The 19261-nt window shown below is 40.0% G+C and overlaps 1 protein-coding gene across 3 annotated transcripts; it reads right to left on the bottom strand.

Moving 5' to 3' along the window:
- Positions 1–53: 53 nt before the first annotated feature.
- LOC131930995 (Na(+)/citrate cotransporter) lies at positions 54–17979 on the bottom strand. 3 transcript variants are annotated; one of them, XM_059287669.1, is made up of 15 exons: positions 17894–17979; positions 14920–15670; positions 13450–13609; positions 10749–10907; positions 9926–10041; positions 9556–9717; positions 8713–8892; positions 8219–8347; positions 5240–5344; positions 4839–4943; positions 3369–3469; positions 2710–2822; positions 2085–2246; positions 1447–1584; positions 54–334 (listed from the first exon to the last, which is right to left on the bottom strand). In XM_059287669.1, the coding sequence occupies exons 2-15, from the start codon at positions 15057–15059 to the stop codon at positions 182–184; spliced, it is 1923 nt and encodes a 640-aa protein (XP_059143652.1). In that variant the 5' UTR covers positions 15060–15670; positions 17894–17979; the 3' UTR covers positions 54–181. The 3 variants fall into 3 exon arrangements, with proteins under 3 accessions (XP_059143652.1, XP_059143653.1, XP_059143654.1); XM_059287670.1 differs by lacking the exon at positions 17894–17979 and adding an exon at positions 16188–16320; XM_059287671.1 differs by lacking the exons at positions 13450–13609; positions 17894–17979 and having other exon boundaries at positions 14920–15053.
- Positions 17980–19261: the final 1282 nt, after the last annotated feature.

Here is a 19261-nt window from a genome sequence, read left to right as displayed (position 1 = left end):
ATATATATATATATATATATATATATATATATATATATATATATATATATATATATATATATATATTGAAACATTCATGCTAGGCAGCGTTCTTCAAACAAAATCTCAGTAATTGAACCAGCAACAAAATGCTTAAAATTTGGAAGATATACTACATGGTATCCGGGGGAGCCAATTGTTTTTACTGTGAACCTAATTTTTGTGCGACATGGGTTACGTTTCTTAGAAATTCTTCAGGTACTTGGTCGAAATGGAAGTAGGCGTTACCCCACGTGGCTGTAGCAAAAACAAGAATCGGCACACAAATAATGTTGAGGAACAAACCATTCATGACCTGGGGAAAAGAAAGTTTAAAAAAATAATAAAAAAATATAAAATCGAGAGTAATTTGTCACATTGCGTCTAAAGATGATGAACGTGGCCCAGTGATAGAGCTTGTAAACCGTAACCAAAAGTCTCGTTCGGTTCTTTAGCTTAAGATCGAGGATATCCGTAAGTTGTATGAGCGGATGGGTTTTACTGAATCAACTGTGACCTACTTAGGTCCGGTAATGTTTATTTTTACATTTGTTACCTTACCATATATGGTCTGTGGTATAATCACTGGTTTTTTCCACTTTCTTAAGAAAGTCTTAGACTCAGTATTTTTCCATCATGAGATGATTGGTTGATGCGGACCAGGTGATACCCCAACCAATAGCCTTATGATTTGAAGGTGACCTTCCATGTTGCCTAAGTCTATAAATAGACCGCGCACAGGTCTCTCGGGGCAGTTCTTTGACCAGACGTCTTTGAGAGAGAATAAGCCCTCTGTGTCGCTGTGTAATACTAAGTTGTTTAAGTAGCATATTCTTATATTACTTGTGGTTAAGTAATTCTTTATGCTTATAGCAGTGATGTGTAAACTGTGGTGATTTTTCTGAAGTGTTAAAAGCTGTGATAGTGTATCATATTATTTTTTCCCACGAATTGTAAGTTGGGTTTTGTTCATTCTGTAAATCTATTTTATCCTGTTTAAATCTAGTGTTCTGTACACTCATTAAAAGTTATATGCAGATTAAATGTATTGTTGGCATAAGTAGTTTCTCTAGTGTTTCCCCTAGACATCAAGTACGAGTCCTAGTGAACTATTGTGTTAGCTTTCTTTTATTTAGGCTTGTCGCCATCTGTGTATAATAATTTAAACGAATCCGGGAGCGTTCGCCAACTATCTGGTTGATAGATTGGTGTCCGTTACACAACAGACAGCAGGAAATATGGAGAATTTACTGCCACTTCACATTCTGTTGTCACTGATATGTCATTAGAGATTGACAATTACTCATATGGTCAGTCTCAAAGTTTTAAAAAGGTAAAAATAAGTTACAGCAATAAGTCTTTAACGATGTTCACGTTAAGTCAATTCAAGCCAACATAATTCAAACAACGAACAAGTTATACTCTTACCATATCTATGACCCTTAGCGTTCCACTAGCGAAGACGATGGCGTTGGGTGGGGTTGCCACGGGCAACATGAAGGCGAATGACGTAGCAATGGCGGCAGGATACATGAAAAACAGAGGGTTGACTTGCAGGCTGATGGACTGTGAAGAATACAAAACGATTTTTGGTTCATACAAGTTAACTCTATAGATAAGACATTGTTTTTTTAAATTGTACGTATGATGTAGTGTTTTTCCGAAACCTATTTTCATGACACAATTGTAATCTGCTGAAAATGTTGTTATAATACACTATAACTTGCATACTATACACTGTGAACTTTAATTTGTGTACAAAATGTGTGTGTCTATTTTGTACATGATCATTTTAAACCATATTTGCACACTGCATTTATATATATATATATATATATATATATATATATATATATATATATATATATATATATATATATATATATATATATATATATATATATATATACATATACATATACATATACATATATATATATATATATATATATATATATATATATATATATATATATATATATATATATATACATATATATATATATATATATATATATATATATATATATATATATATATAGTAGCATTCGCTTATTTTCACTGACCATTTGTGTAAGTATGGGCATTATGAGAGTGGCTATAGCAGAGTTGCTGGTGACCTCAGTAGCGAAACACACGATGTAGGAGATGATGAGCAGGACAACCCACTGGTTGAGTGACTGGAACACCATCAGCTGCTCACCCATCCATTTGGACAACCCGGACACCTGTCAGATGACGTCATTCAAACCTTTACTTCATTAAATGTACGGGTTTTTTTTGTTTGAGTTGTCAACAATTGCAAAAAGTGCTGATAAGTGCATCATTTGTATGTATGTATGTATGTATGTATGTATTATATATATATATATATATATATATATATATATATATATATATATATATATATATATATATATAATCGATATAATATGTGGTTTAAGATACCGCGTTGGCCTAGAGTTATAGTACCAGTTATAGGTCCAGTTATAGTAACAGTTATAGTAACAGTTATAGTACCAGTTATAGTACCAATGCTAGTACCAATTCTAGTACCAGTTATAGTACCAGTGATATTAACATTTATAGTACCATTTCTAGTACCATTTATGTATCAGTTCTAGTACCATTTATAGTATCAGTTCTAGTACCAGTTCTAGTACCAGTTGTTCTAGTACCAGTTATAGTTACCGTGGCAGCCTTAGCAATGGCGAACCCCCCTCCCAGCAGTAGAAAGAGCGACCAGTGCATCTTCTCGTGGACCAGGCTCCACTTCAGCAGGGGCGTGACCTTTGTGTGGGTCACTGTAGGAAGAAAATAAACAATCAACATACAGGCTGTTAGTTGCCTTCCTTACATAGATTTTTTTGTATTGGTTAAATTGGCGGAACACAGACATACATACCACATTAAAAAATATAAATTAAAAGTTCAAAATGCAATTTTATTGTACTCAAATACACTCATGATTAAAACCACATCAATTAGGCCTACTATTAACGTAATAATTATAACTGTAATTGGAATAGTAGTTATCTAATTAGAAAATGCCAATTATAAATGGCTATAACACAATTTGGCACATTTATCTTACACAAAAGACATTTGTACAATTCCCCGCAACATCGTACACTTAAGTTGCGAGACTATAATGACACACTATGTTTCTTAGTTAAAGTTTGTTTCAACAATGATCTTTAGACAGGCGTATCAGAAAAATATAGTAAACCTAATGTAATTTTTAATTTCACGCTAATTTGCAATTATATAATTTCGTATTGACAGAAAATCTGTTTATTATAGATTAGATTAGACGATTCGTAAATTGTGAAATAATTGTGTAGACCTACTTGAACGATCTCTGTTTTTAAACATACTGAAGGTAGGTGGCGTAGATGGTAGCACAAACATCAGCATACCGAACAGGATGGACGGAGTTGAATCGCTTAGACTGGTGGGTGGGGCAGGGGGGTTCAAAATATATTTTTAAAATGTACATAATCGTTTTAATAGCATTTAAAATACAGATAAAACTCGCTGCGTTAAGACTAGGGTTAAGTTTTATTTCTCCATTGATAACCAGTTATATTATATGGCATGTTTTGTCCAGTATGGAAAACAAAGCTCACACACCAACATCATGCCTACCCCCTTCCCTCCCCCCCCCTCAATGTCCCCAACACGTCCCATCAACCCGTCTCCCCAGACTTACCCAGGAGGAAACCAGTCCGCCCAGCCCCCCCCCCCCCACATCAACCCGTCACCCCAGACTTACCCAGGAGGAAACCAGTCCGCCCAGCCCCCCCCCCCCACATCAACCCGTCTCCCCAGACTTACCCAGGAGGAAACCAGTACGCCCAGCCCCCCCCCCACATCAACCCGTCACCCCAGACTTACCCAGGAGGAAACCAGTCCGCCCAGCCCCCCCCCCCACATCAACCCGTCTCCCCAGACTTACCCAGGAGGAAACCAGTCCGCCCAGCCCCCCCCCCCCACATCAACCCGTCACCCCAGACTTACCCAGGAGGAAACCAGTCCGCCCAGCCCCCCCCCCACATCAACCCGTCTCCCCAGACTTACCCAGGAGGAAACCAGTCCGCCCAGCCCCCCCCCCCCCACATCAACCCGTCACCCCAGACTTACCCAGGAGGAAACCAGTCCGCCCAGCCCCCCCCCCACATCAACCCGTCTCCCCAGACTTACCCAGGAGGAAACCAGTCCGCCCAGCCCCCCCCCCCCCCCCACATCAACCCGTCACCCCAGACTTACCCAGGAGGAAACCAGTCCGCCCAGCCCCCCCCCCCCCACATCAACCCGTCACCCCAGACTTACCCAGGAGGAAACCAGTCCGCCCAGCCCCCCCCCTTAACGTCCCATCAACCCGTCTCCCCAGACTTACCCAGGAGGAAACCAGTCCGCCCAGCCCCCCCCCCCCCCTTAACGTCCCATCAACCCGTCTCCCCAGACTTACCCAGGAGGAAACCCGTCCGCCCAGCCCCCCCCCCCCTTAACGTCCCATCAACCCGTCTCCCCAGACTTACCCAGGAGGAAACCAGTCCGCCCAGCCCCCCCCCCCTTAACGTCCCATCAACCCGTCTCCCCAGACTTACCCAGGAGGAAACCAGTCCGCCCAGCCCCCCCCCCTTAACGTCCCATCAACCCGTCTCCCCAGACTTACCCAGGAGGAAACCAGTACGCCCAGCCCCCCCCCCCCCCCTTAACGTCCCATCAACCCGTCTCCCCAGACTTACCCAGGAGGAAACCAGTCCGCCCAGCCCCCCCCCCCTTAACGTCCCATCAACCCGTCTCCCCAGACTTACCCAGGAGGAAACCAATCCGCCCAGCCACCCACACCACCAAGATCACGAGTGATCCAAGCAACAACTAACAAAAAGAATAAAATTAACACTGAAGCTTGGGCATACCTGAAATTAGAAAAATAAAATCAAATTGTCTTTTTGTTTTATTTAGAAAGGCCATTTTATTTTCTTGTGCGCATGTTTCGCGTGGCGCATATATCTCATAACGCAATTTTTTATAGAGAATTTAAAGTGCGCAGGATTTGTTGCGCATTTTATGTAACGCTTTTTTAAAGGCTCATAGACATGGCCAATGTAAAACTAGAGCTTCGAAGATGGCCCCCTCTAGCTCTATCGTGTAAGTAATTTAGTCTTGGCCGTTTGAGGCACAAGAAATATTTTTATAGAAACAGAAGTCTCACGTGATAGGTCCCAAATTGTTGTACTCATCTCTGATCATGGCGTTGACCTTCTCCAGTTTTTTCTTGTTGGCTTCTGGAGCACAGCAACAACACAGACACCCTCCTCTGTACAGACATACAGGGGACAGTTTAGTTTGGTTAGATCTTTCAAATGTTTGTACTACAACAACACAGACACACAGGGGACAGTTTAGTTTGGTTAGATCTTTCAAATGTGTGTACTACAACAACACAGACACACAGGGGACAGTTTAGTTTGGTTAGATCTTTCAAATGTTTGTACTACAACAACACAGGGGACAGTTGAGTTTGGTTAGATCTTTCAAATGTTTGTACTACAACAACACAGACACACAGGGGACAGTTTAGTTTGGTTAGATCTTTCAAATGTTTGTACTACAACAACACAGACACACAAGGGACAGTTGAGTTTGGTTAGATCTTTCAAATGTTTGTACTACAACAACACAGGGGACAGTTTAGTTTGGTTAGATCTTTCAAATGTTTGTACTACAACAACACAGACACACAGGGGACAGTTGAGTTTGGTTAGATCTTTCAAATGTTTGTACTACAACAACACAGACACACAGGGGACAGTTTAGTTTGGTTAGATCTTTCAAATGTGTGTACTACAACAACACAGACACACAGGGGACAGTTTAGTTTGGTTAGATCTTTCAAATGTTTGTACTACAACAACACAGGGGACAGTTGAGTTTGGTTAGATCTTTCAAATGTTTGTACTACAACAACACAGACACACAGGGGACAGTTTAGTTTGGTTAGATCTTTCAAATGTTTGTACTACAACAACACAGACACACAAGGGACAGTTGAGTTTGGTTAGATCTTTCAAATGTTTGTACTACAACAACACAGGGGACAGTTTAGTTTGGTTAGATCTTTCAAATGTTTGTACTACAACAACACAGACACACAGGGGACAGTTGAGTTTGGTTAGATCTTTCAAATGTTTGTACTACAACAACACAGACACACAGGGGACAGTTTAGTTTGGTTAGATCTTTCAAATGTTTGTACTACAACAACACAGGGGACAGTTTAGTTTGGTTAGATCTTTCAAATGTTTGTACTACAACAACACAGGGGACAGTTTAGTTTGGTTAGATCTTTCAAATGTTTGTACTACAACAACACAGACACACAGGGGACAGTTGAGTTTGGTTAGATCTTTCAAATGTTTGTACTACAACAACACAGACACACAGGGGACAGTTTAGTTTGGTTAGATCTTTCAAATGTTTGTACTGCAACAACACAGGCACATAGAGCAGAGAACAGTTTAGTTTGGTTAGATCTTTCAAATGTTTGTACTACAACAACACAGGGGACAGTTGAGTTTGGTTAGATCTTTCAAATGTTTGTACTACAACAACACAGACACACAGGGGACAGTTGAGTTTGGTTAGATCTTTCAAATGTTTGTACTACAACAACACAGACACACAGGGGACAGTTGAGTTTGGTTAGATCTTTCAAATGTTTGTACTACAACAACACAGACACACAGTGGACAGTTGAGTTTGGTTAGATCTTTCAAATGTTTGTACTACAACAACACAGACACACAGGGGACAGTTGAGTTTGGTTAGATCTTTCAAATGTTTGTACTACAACAACACAGACACACATGGGACAGTTGAGTTTGGTTAGATCTTTCAAATGTTTGTACTACAACAACACAGACACACAGGGGACAGTTTAGTTTGGTTAGATCTTTCAAATGTTTGTACTACAACAACACAGGGGACAGTTGAGTTTGGTTAGATCTTTCAAATGTTTGTACTACAACAATACAGGCACATAGGGGACAGTTTAGTTTGGTTAGATCTTTCAAATGGTTGTACTACAACAACACAGACACACAGGGGACAGTTGAGTTTGGTTAGATCTTTCAAATGTTTGTACTACAACAACACAAGGGACAGTTTAGTTTGGTTAGATCTTTCACATGTTTGTACTACAACAACACAGACACACAGGGGACAGTTTAGTTTGGTTAGATCTTTCAAATGTTTGTACTACAACAACACAGACACACATGGGACAGTTGAGTTTGGTTAGATCTTTCAAATGTTTGTACTACAACAACACAGACACACAGGGGACAGTTTAGTTTGGTTAGATCTTTCAAATGTTTGTACTACAACAACACAGACACACATGGGACAGTTGAGTTTGGTTAGATCTTTCAAATGTTTGTACTACAACAACACAGGGGACAGTTGAGTTTGGTTAGATCTTTCAAATGTTTGTACTACAACAACACAGACACACAGGGGACAGTTTAGTCTGGTTAGATCTTTCAAATGTTTGTACTACAACAACACAGACACACAGGGGACAGTTTAGTTTGGTTAGATCTTTCAAATGTTTGTACTACAACAACACAGACACACAGGGGACAGTTGAGTTTGGTTAGATCTTTCAAATGTTTGTACTACAACAACACAGTTTAGTTTAGTTAAATTCCTGATGTTGCATAAATGGCGCTGAACTTGCCGCCTCATTTATAAAAAAGTCATGGAAGGCTAAGGGAGACGTAGAGGCGCAGGGCGGGGAAGCAGCTGGCAGAGGCAGGACTGTCATGGGGGACTGCCAGGAAAATTGCTGGAGACCGACAAACTGGAGGAAGTTTTCTGTGGCGGCCCGTGCATCTTGGGCACACAAAAGAAACGATGCTTTTAATGTATGTTGGGATGAATACAATTCTCTGCTTCTAGTAATATCTATGATTAATGTTAGTTACCCATTCGTGTTGGGTTGGTTAACGGGAAGTTTATTTAACGAGCCTTGATCCGAACGTTAGACTATCGAGTTACAATGCAGCGTACGATCATCCTTCTACAACACCATCAAATAAACCATGACGAACAACTCACTGCTGACATTATGTGATTATTCATTCATGCTTCGTACTTCCCTGGTGGAGACACGGCATGAAAAGTGACGTACCTGCATCTGAGAAAGACGACGGCCATCCAGAGCCACATGATGCAGACAAGTATAAGAGACAGAGGCAGGCCATAGATAAGCCAGCTGCTGAATGTGATGGGGGACTTGAGGCCCACGTCTTCAAATACTCTGTGGGGTAAACACGGAAACAGAGACGTTGTAATGATATAAGTCTTTCTGCTCGCTACATGCCTTACAACTCTTTTAACTGATTCACGTAAGTTTGGGTGAAATCTATTAAACTATTGCATTTTTACCTAGAAGAGTTTGACCACTACGGTTTGAACCAGAGGCGTAGCGACCCTTCCCCTAAAACTTTCGATTTGCACCCCCATCAAACTTTCGATTACTTTTTCCAACCCCTTTTGGCGCCCTCTAAGGTCGGCGCCCGCGGACATATGCCCCCTCTGCCCCCCCCCCCCCCCCCATCGCTACTTCTCTGGTTTGACCTAGAACAGTTTGACCACTACGGTTTGACCCCGTGTACCACTTACTTCTGGGCCGCAGCATACAGTACAAAATTAGGACCTGTACCAGTTAGACTGGCGATGCCTCCAATGTTGGCCGAGTAGGCCACAGTCAGGGACAGCGCCTTGCTCAGTCTCAGAAACTCGGCTTCCGCTCGTTCATGGTTGTGTTTGCGTTTGAGTGGCTCCGGTGAAGTAGAGTCTCGCCTTTGAAGAGATTCGTCAACATAGTTTGTATAGTGGGTAGTGCTTTGGTTTTAATGTGATAGGTTGTGTGGTGAGAGATATACGGTTAATGTGAGCTAACTTGTAGAACTAACTTTTCCAACTCATAAAAATCGACTTATTAAAAAAAAATGTAGACAGTTATTTTATGGTAATGAATAAAACGAACCTAAAAAACGTATTAATAGCAAGGTTTTAAATGCACTGAAAATAAAATAAAATCTAATCTGCTTTCTTTCATAAAAGCTTGGGTTGCTGATGACATCTTTTACATATTTTATCAATCAACAGCTGGCTAGTATTTTTATCTTGTTATCTTCCTTTTAAATTTGAATACAGTAATGTTTAAATAACATTGTCTCTCTAATTTATTATTTTTTAAAATGATATTCATGTATTGCTCTCGAAGAACGTTTCTCAAAAAGTTTGAACGAAATCGCTGCAAAATAAATGGGTTAAAATTTAATTACAAGATTTGCGAAAAACCCACACACAAAAAACAGACTGTGAACTAAACTTGTAACAATAAAAAAATACTCTACCTGTAAACGTTTTACATAAAATTTGGACACCATATTGGTTAAGTCTTTTGGTGAGACGCACGGGGGGGACGGGGGGAGGGGTGTTGATAACAAATTCTCTCACCTGTCTGAGCTACCGTTTGAGTTCTGGTTCAGCTGGTGTTTGCTCATGGCCTTGAACTGCTGCAGCAAGGCCTGGACGATGGTCATCATCATGGCCGTCGTGGCCGTGTTGGAGATCCACATGGACAGGAACCACGTGACCATACAGATGCCGAAGAGAAGACTTTGATCAGAAAACAAAATTTCACGTTAGTGAGTCTTAAAGTTACTTCAAACTGTTGATCATCGTGCGTCTCATTCTTAGGTGTTTTCGTTTGTTTTTATTTGATTAAAATATTAAGTCTGATATAAACGAAAAGACTATTTAGACGATTTCGAAAAAAAAATTCATTTGTTCAGAATATCTAAAATAATATAAAATCTGGAGTCACCATTTGGGTTCAGCACCAACCACCTTCAACACCAACAGTGCGATTCTTTTGTGAACATTCCACGTTTCTATTGCTATGGCAACCAGAAGTCCGCCCATAAACAACATGGACGTCTCCTATTGAGTAGGGGAAAAAAACGTTGGACACTACGTAAACAGAGCTTTAACCATCTTCCACACAGCTTCCACACAATTGTCAAACAACTTCCCCACAACTTCCAAAAGTACCAACCCCTCACATCTAAGCACCAACCCGTTACACAGAAGTACTAACCACTAACACCAAAGTACCAAGCACTTATACCAAAGTATCAACACTCGCGCCCTATTGCATACCCGTTACACTAGAGTGCCAACCTCCGTAACACCAAAGTGCCAACCCCCGTAACACCAAAGTGCCAACCCCCGTAACACCAAAGTGCCAACCCCCGTAACACCAAAGTGCCAACCCCCGTAACACCAAAGTGCCAACCCCCGTAACACCAAAGTGCCAACCCCCGTAACACCAAAGTGCCAACCCCCGTAACACCAAAGTGCCAACCCCCGTAACACCAAAGTGCCAACCCCCGTAACACCAAAGTGCCAACCCCCGTAACACCAAAGTGCCAACCCCCGTAACACCAAAGTGCCAACCCCCGTAACACCAAAGTGCCAACCCCCGTAACACCAAAGTGCCAACCCCCGTAACACCAAAGTGCCAACCCCCGTAACACCAAAGTGCCAACCCCCGTAACACCAAAGTGCCAACTCCCGTAACACCAAAGTGCCAACCCCCGTAACACCAAAGTGCCAACCCCCGTAACACCAATGTGCCAACCACTTACACCAAAATAGACAGCCGACGTATCCTTGGCAGACATGACACCTAGGGCGGGTAGAAAGACAACAGGGGCCAGAGCTGTGACAGCTATAGGCATGGCTTCAGTTACCCAGTACACAGCCATGACAGCTATAGTGTAGCCGCACCTCGCTTGTCTCTGGAACTGTGGGGGTAGGTAACTGGTGGTTAGGTCAGGTGGTTAGGTCAGGTGGTTAGGTTAGGTGGTTAGGTGGTTAGGTCAGGTGGTTAGGTCAGGTGGTTAGGTTAGGTGGCTAGGTCAGTTGGTTAGGTCAGGTGGTTGGGTCAGATGGTTGGGTCAGGTGGTTAGGTCAGGTGGTAAGGTGGTAAGGTCAGGGGGTTAGGTCAGGTGGTTAGGTGGTAAGGTCAGGGGGTTAGGTCAGGTGGTTAGGTCAGGTGGTTAGGTCGGGGGGTTGGTACAGGTAGTTAGGTCAGATGGTTGGGTCAGGTGGTTAGGTCAGGTGATTAGGTCAGGTGGTTAGGTCAGGTGGTTAGGTCTTGTGGTTAGGCAGGTGGTTGGTTCAGGTGGTTGGTACAGGTGGTTATGACAGGTGGTTGGTTCGGGTGGTTAGGTCAGGTGGTTAGGTCAGGTGGTAAGGTGGTAAGGTCAGGGGGTTAGGTCAGGTGGTTAGGTGGTAAGGTCAAGGGGTTAGGTCAGGTGGTTAGGTCAGGTGGTTAGGTCGGGGGGTTGGTACAGGTAGTTAGGTCAGATGGTTGGGTCAGGTGGTTAGGTCAGGTGATTAGGTCAGGTGGTTAGGTCAGGTGGTTAGGTCAGGTGGTTAGGTCAGGTGGTTAGGTCAGGTGGTTAGGTCAGGTGGTTAGGTGGTAAGGTCAGGGGGTTAGGTCAGGTGGTTAGGTGGTAAGGTCAGGTGGTTAGGTTAGGTGGTTAGGTCAGGTGGTTAGGTCAGGTGGTTAGGTCAGGTGGTTAGGTCAGGTGGTAAGGTCAGGTGATTAGGTCAGTTGGTTAGGTCAAGTGGTTAGGTCAGGTGGTTAGGTTAGGTGGTTAGGTCAGGTGGTTAGGTCAGGTGATTAGGTCAGGTGGTTAGGTCAGGTGGTTAGGTCAGGTGATTAGGTCAGGTGGTTAGGTCAAGTGGTTAGGTCAGGTGGTTAGGTCAGGTGGTTGGTTCGGGTGGTTAGGTCAGGTGGTTAGGTGGTAAGGTCAGGTGGTTGGTTCGGGTGGTTAGGTCAGGTGTTTAGGTGGTAAGTTCAGGTGGTTAGGTTAGGTGGTTAGGTCAGGTGGTTAGGTGGTAAGGTCAGGTGGTTAGGTCAGGTGGTTAGGTCAGGGGGTTAGGTCAGGTGGTTAGATGGTAAAGTCAGGTGGTTAGGTCAGGTGGTTAGGTCAGGTGGTTAGGTCAGGTGGTTAGGTCAGGTGGTTAGGTCAGGTGGTAAGGTCAGGTGATTAGGTCAGGTGGTTAGGTCAAGTGGTTAGGTCAGGTGGTTAGGTCAGGTGGTTAGGTCAGGTGGTTAGGTCAGGTGATTAGGTCAGGTGGTTAGGTTAGGTGGTTAGGTCAGGTGATTAGGTCAGGTGGTTAGGTCAAGTGGTTAGGTCAGGTGGTTAGGTCAGGTGGTTGGTTCGGGTGGTTAGGTCAGGTGGTTAGGTGGTAAGGTCAGGTGGTTGGTTCGGGTGGTTAGGTCAGGTGGTTAGGTAGTAAGGTCAGGTGGTTAGGTTAGGTGGTTAGGTCAGGTGGTTAGGTCAGGTGGTTAGGTGGTAAGGTCAGGTGGTTAGGTCAGGTGGTTAGGTCAGGTGGTAGGGTCAGGTGGTAGGGTCAGATGGTAGGGTCAGGTGGTAGGGTCAGGTGGTAGGGTCAGGTGGTTAGGTCAGGTGATTAGGTCAGGTGGTTAGGTCAGGTGGTTAGGTCAGGTGGTTAGGTCAAGTGGTTAGGTCAGGTGGTTAGGTCAGGTCGTTAGGTCAGGTGGTTAGGTCAGGTGGTAAGGTCAGGTGGTTGGGTCAAGTGGTTAGGTCAGATAGTTGGGACATATGGTTGGATGTTAAGTCAGGGGGTTAAGTGGTTAAGTCAGGTGTTAGATGGTTAAGTCAGGTGGTTGGGTAGTTAGGTGGTTAGGTGATTAAGTCAGGTGGTTGAGTCAAGTGGTTAGGTTAGGTGGTTAGGTCAGGTGGTTAGGTCAGGTGGTTTCGTCTGGTGGTTGGTTCAGGTGGTTGTTTCAGATGGTTGGTTCAGGTGGTTAGGTCAGGTGGTTGGTACAGGTGGTTAGGTCAGGTGGTTAGTTCAGGTGGTTGGTTCGGGTGGTTGGTTCAGGTGGTTAGGTCAGGTGGTTGGTTCGGGTGGTTGGTTCAGGTGGTTGGTTCAGGTGGTTAGGTCAGGTGGTTGGTTCAGGTGGTTAGGTCAGTTGGTTGTTTCAGGTGGTTGGTTCAGGTGGTTAGGTCAGGTGGTTAGGTCAGGTGGTTGGTACAGGTGGTTGGTTCAGATGTTTGGTACAGGTTGCTCATCACTTGTAGTTTATTACAGGTGACTACTACAGGTTGTTGGTTCAAGTGGTTATTACTGCTGGTAAGTACAGACAGTGTGTGCATGTATGCTATTATATAAATGATTCATTGCCTACAGATGTTTTAGTATGAGGTATCTTTGTATTGCAGTCGTTAGTAATGTATTTGTGATAACGTTGTGACTATACAATGTTAACAACCACAGTTAAAAACGTTTCTTTTGATAAAATCGAATCACCTCATCGTCCACGTAGAGAAATATGGGCAGAAAGACGAGGGGCGTGGCTACGATGATCACGAGGTACCAGAAAGACAGAAGATGTTTGACCAATGAGATTTTTTCCACGTCTGATGACGTCACGTCCATGCCACTGTCTATTTTGGTAACTGAATTTTGGCTGGATTTCAAGTAGTAAAAAATTAACAGTTAATAAAAGTGTTGAAAGATTTAAAAAAAACAAGCTATGCAATTCTTACATGATAGACTCAAGTTTCTATCATTATGGCTTTCTTTCTTTTGGTCGTTTGAAATGTTGCTTCTTCTTCGTTCTTAATTTTTAGTGTAGGAATGGATCGAACCTAATCTGTCAGAGGGTTTGAACTCGAGACTTTTTTCGAATTTTAACAACCATGACCTTTTTGCCGACTCGACCACGCCTCCAAAGTGTCAACTGGTTATGCGCCATTGAGTCCATTGAGTCCGATTTCAGCCTGCTTTTCTTTTTGGATTTGCTTCCATAGCCTTTGTCCAACCAAGAACAAACTACAAGGCAGCAGTTGTATGATTTTGGAGTTGTCTCTCCTAGAAGAGTGCAGTCCCCAGCTAATGAGCCTCATCTGCCCGAGGGTTCGATCGAACTCGAGACTTTTCGGTTGAGCAACCATGAGCTTTACCGACTCGACCATAAAACAATTAAGAATTCTTTCGAAATTCTTTCAAGACTCTTCAGATTCTGCTTATATGTGGACAGTGTTGTCATCACTATGTTCAAGGCTGCGAGTACTGAGTGACGTCATTAGAACAATTGATCAGCCCGAAAAGTTCGTGCTCGCAATGATGGTTATATTGCATTCATATTCTACATTCCATTTTGATAAGTTGATTAGGATAGCCCATTTATAAGTTATATATTTACGCATTCTACTTGGAAAAGCATAAGAGATTATCCGTAAATGACGTCACACTCAAAGAGGGAGGGGTGTCCGTAATTTTGTGACGGTGTGCGATGAGGGGGAGTAGGGGGGGGAGTGTTCAGATGGTGAGACGTCACACTTTTGCATTATAAAAAAGCAATGTTAAAAAAGGAATTTTAGCTGTTATTTCGCGTTTTAGAAAACTGTTTTAATAAATTGCAATAGGAATTGATTAAAATACTCTATTTCGACAGAGATCAGACAAGATTTTGGAAAAAATATCGTATTTTAAGAAAAATTCAACTGCAATTTTTTGGGGGTTGTAGGCTGAGGTGTGACGTCATTTTAGTGGGTTCTGAGTTTTTGTGACGATGTGTGAGGAAAGGGAGAGGGGGAAGGTAAAAATCGTCAAAAATGTGTGACGTCGTTTATGGATGACCCCTAAGATGTCCAACGATTGTATTTTGGTAAGAATCTATTTCTAATCTAAATGCGGATATCTTAAAAGTTTTTGTCCTGTTTTAAGGTTAACCTGTAGCCGGATATCCCCCGGGGTTTTCCGTTAATATCTTACCTTGCGTCAGACAAAGTTCTGACGTCACTTCCTCTAGAACCATTGACCTTTAGATCTGTCATCTCCAAGGTCGAGTCCCTCAGAAGGCTCTCGCTGTGTTCTTCCGTTTGTTGTGATCTGGGGTTGTGGACTTGTTCCATCTCACCAGTTTACAGGAAGTCTGTGTGTATGTGTGTGTGTGAAGTGTGTGTGTGGGGGGGGGGGGGGTCAGGATTGTTTTGGCAGGAAGTTTATGTGTGTATGTGTGTAAAGGGCGGGGGGGATTGGTGGTAAAGATTGTTTTGGCAGGAAGGAAGTGTATGTGTGGGGGTAAGTTTATCTCTGCATAGTACAGTAAAGTTGTTTGTATGTATGTATGTGTGTGGGTTGAGGGTTAGCTCAGCGGTTTACAGGAGCTTTGTGTGTATGTGTATATGTATGTGTATGTATGTATGTGTGTGGGTTGAGGGTTCTGAACAGGAACTTTGTTAGTTTGTATGTGTGTGAGGTGGGGGTAGGTTTCTCAACGGTTGAGCGTGTGCGTATGTATGTATATGTGTGGGGAGGGGAGTGTTCTCGACAATATACTAAGAGTCCGTGGTTGGGGGTGGGTGGTCGGGGCACGAGTTGAGAGTAAAATTTGAAGAGTTCACGTGAGGGACGTATAGAAGACGTGAACTTTGAATTGATGAGTGGTAATCTCATCCACCCATACCCCGTCCACACGGAATACACCACCGAGATGCTGCTTGTTGGTATTCTTTGATTTACTCTGCGTATAACAAAGTACCTATGTAAATATGTATCGACAAAACCTGTAAATGTAAACATTTTCATTTCCGGAAAAAAAAATACTTCATCTGCTTTATTGATATTTAGGTCCAAAAGGGTAGTTTGTTTTGTATTTAGAAAATGTAAACATCAGGTATCGAAACTTACGCATTTAAAATTCTGAAATCAAACTATCAATATTTAAACATAACAAAAGTAAACATTAATGATTTTAACTTCAATTATTATATATAATTAAAAACAATAACTTAAAAAAATTAATCAATCATCATAACTTACAAATTTAAAATCCAGTTTTACAATTATCAATTATCAATGCTAATAAATGTAAATATCAATTGTCAAAACTAACATACGTAAATATGAATTATCAAATCTAACAAATGTAAATATCAATTATCAAATCTAAAAAATATAAATGCCAATTATCAAAACGTATACATGTAAATATCAATTATCAAAATTTACAAATATAAATACCAATTATCAAAACTTACATTCCAAACGGAGCTGCATCAAATGTTTTGTTTCACACTACAAGAGACGGCCTAGGTGTAACATACGTCATACAGGGCTTTGTGGGTTAATTAAAATATTAAGATAAACACGTAACCAATTAATTTTAGCGGGTGCAAGTAATTAGATCTTTTTAAAATGTCACGTGGTTTTAGTTGCTACTTGGACACAGATCTTAAAGTATAAGAGGTGGGATAGTTACTGTTTATTTGGCATAGGGGGGTGGGTAACTGGGTAAAAAACTCCGTGATATGAACTGAAATTAGTTCAGTAGCTGAAATGTCTATTTTCTTGTTGACCTGTTATTGTGTGGCTTGTTAAAATGTCTATTTTCGTATTGTGGACATGATAAAAGTCTATTTTCTTATGGACGTGTTATTGTGTTACGTTTTAAAAAGTCTATTTTCTTATGGGCGAGTTATTGAGTAACATGTCTATTTTCTTGTTTTAGACGTGTTTTGTATGTTGTTAAAATGTCTATTTTCCTGATTACGTGTAATTGTGTAGCTTTCTAAAATGTCTATTTACTTGTTGTGGCCGTGTTATTGTGTAACTTGTTAAAATGTCTATTTTCTTGTTAACGTGATATATTGTATAGCTTATTAAAAAGTCTATTTTCTTGTTTTAGACGTATTATGTATGTTGTTAAAAAGTCTATTTTCTTGTTTTAGACGTATTATGTATGTTATTAAAAAGTCTATTTTCATGTTTTAGACGTATTATGTATGTGTTAAAAATTCTATTTTCTTGTTGTGGTCTTTTATGAGTATCAACTTTCAGAGTAAGTGCATCACGCGTCAATATACGTGTTAGATTCAATTTAATGGACGTAATTCAAGCTTTTAAGCCACCTTAAAATATAACCCATATATCAAACTAAAACGTAGAAAACCATCTTGTTGAAACCATTATAGATTTCTATTTAATATGCGAATTTGGTAAGAGTAGACACATTTTTTTTAAACATTTATAAAAAAAATTTGTAACAAGCATATACATAATGTACTTATATAGAAAATTGTCCTTAAATGTATAGAAATGCACGACTATATAAATAACTATAAAGAAAAGCATGGGTCGCTTCTTAAATTTTAGAAGCAGTAATCACTAGATAATAAAGTGACCTGTACTTTGTCATCGGATTTCTACCTACGTGCCAAGTTTTAAAGAAATAGGTCCGTTAGAAAGGGTCAAAATTTCGCTCGCCCGTTCCGGCACACCACTAAGATCTAGGCAAGAAATACAAAAGCACAAGAAGGCAATTTGAATAAAAGCTTGAAAAAAAAAAAAAGAAAATAAAAAAAAAATTGAAAAACTATTTAAGTGCAAACATTTGGTCAACCAGCAAGTGACAACGCTAAACCATAATGTGTCAACCAGCTCGGGATAAACCTTGAGACAACCAGCACATTGCAGGCAACCACTCTTGAGGTTCATATATATATATATATATATATATATATATATATATATATATATATATATATATATATATATATATATATATATATATATATATACATACATATATATATATATATATATATATATATATATATATATATATATATATATATATATATATATATATATATATATATATTATTTATTTATTTATTTATTTTTATTTATATATATAAATAATGATTGTTAAAAAATATTATCCAACAAATAATCAAGTTCTTACCAAAATTTACAACAGATCATGATACAACTCATCCATCAGATACAAAACTTGCTACCCTGAGCGCTAACATTTCTGGTCGTTTTAACACTTGGCCGTGTTTTCAAGTCTACAACAATACCTGTGTAGCTGTATACACCAACCAGGATCTAAAAATCTATGTACAATGTTAAACAACAAATCACGTGATCTCAATTCCATGTAGGATATAAACAACAACAGATCACATGACATAGTACTCAAGCATGTGTATAATAAGGCCACCATTTTTTAGACATATTTGGAGGCTTTTTAACACACCCAAATATAGAATTTTATTCTTGTCAATTATTTATTTATAGTTTTGAAAAATAAGTTTTTATAACCGCTAAAAGAAACGCTATTGACTTTCTTATTTGTTGTTTGTTTAATTAGAGGCATTCCATAATATCTAAAGATGAACATCTACGTTTATATGAAGTTTTATTTACATGTAACAAGTGTTATTGTTTTTATGTAACAAAATGGTATTGTTATTATTGTTTTGGTAATTACCTGCCCATCTTGTGATACACCATCAACTGTAGGTAAAGGTGTCATCCATTTATGACGTCCACACGAGGGGGGGGGGGGAGGGTCTAAAATGCAAATTTTTTGTGGACGTCATAAATGGATGACCCCAAACTAGTTTAACCGATTGTAACATAAAGGGAGATAAGTAGCAAAAGAAAATGTCAGACGACGAAAACCAAACACAATAATTTAATTTAATGACATTTAATGCACAATGACAGGCATTACAAGATGATAAATATAGAAAATTATTGTCTGGTTTTTTAATTAAATGATAACTAGATTAATTATGTAACTAGATGTGTTTTGTTGTACAGTAGACGGGTCTAAGATAACGTGACAAGTAATAAAGATAATTTATCAAATAGTTGTTTCAATTTTATGTAAATTCTATAGATTTATTTAATGTTCTACGCTAGACCTACAATATTTTGTTTTACTTACAAATAAGATTCTTGATAATCTTTCGTAATATACGCGTATGAAAGAAAACATAATCGCATTTAACGCTTTGTTCCTATTTTTAAAAATACAATTATATATGTATTGATATGAAAAATTGAATGAAAAAAAGGGGGGAGTGACAAATAATGTGTTTTAATGTTTTAACAAAATATAAATACATTTTAAAATACAGTAACTTTACAATTTATGAAATTAATATTTTAGTGGTGAAAACAGTTTTAAAAAATGCGTTTAAAGAATGTAAGAAAAGCAAAAATCATTACAAACAATTTGAAAATTCCGTATTTAATAAAAGCAAGTTTGTTTTATTTATTTCTGTGAAAGAAATTTCTCTAATTACGTTTATTAAAACAC

This window comes from Physella acuta, unplaced genomic scaffold (genome assembly GCF_028476545.2).
Source record: "Physella acuta isolate Inbredline_101_S28 unplaced genomic scaffold, ASM2847654v3 ptg001874l, whole genome shotgun sequence".
Classification (NCBI taxonomy): Eukaryota; Metazoa; Mollusca; class Gastropoda; family Physidae; genus Physella; species Physella acuta.
Note: the sequence above shows the minus strand (reverse complement) of the source record. Positions and strands in the feature narration are given on the sequence as shown.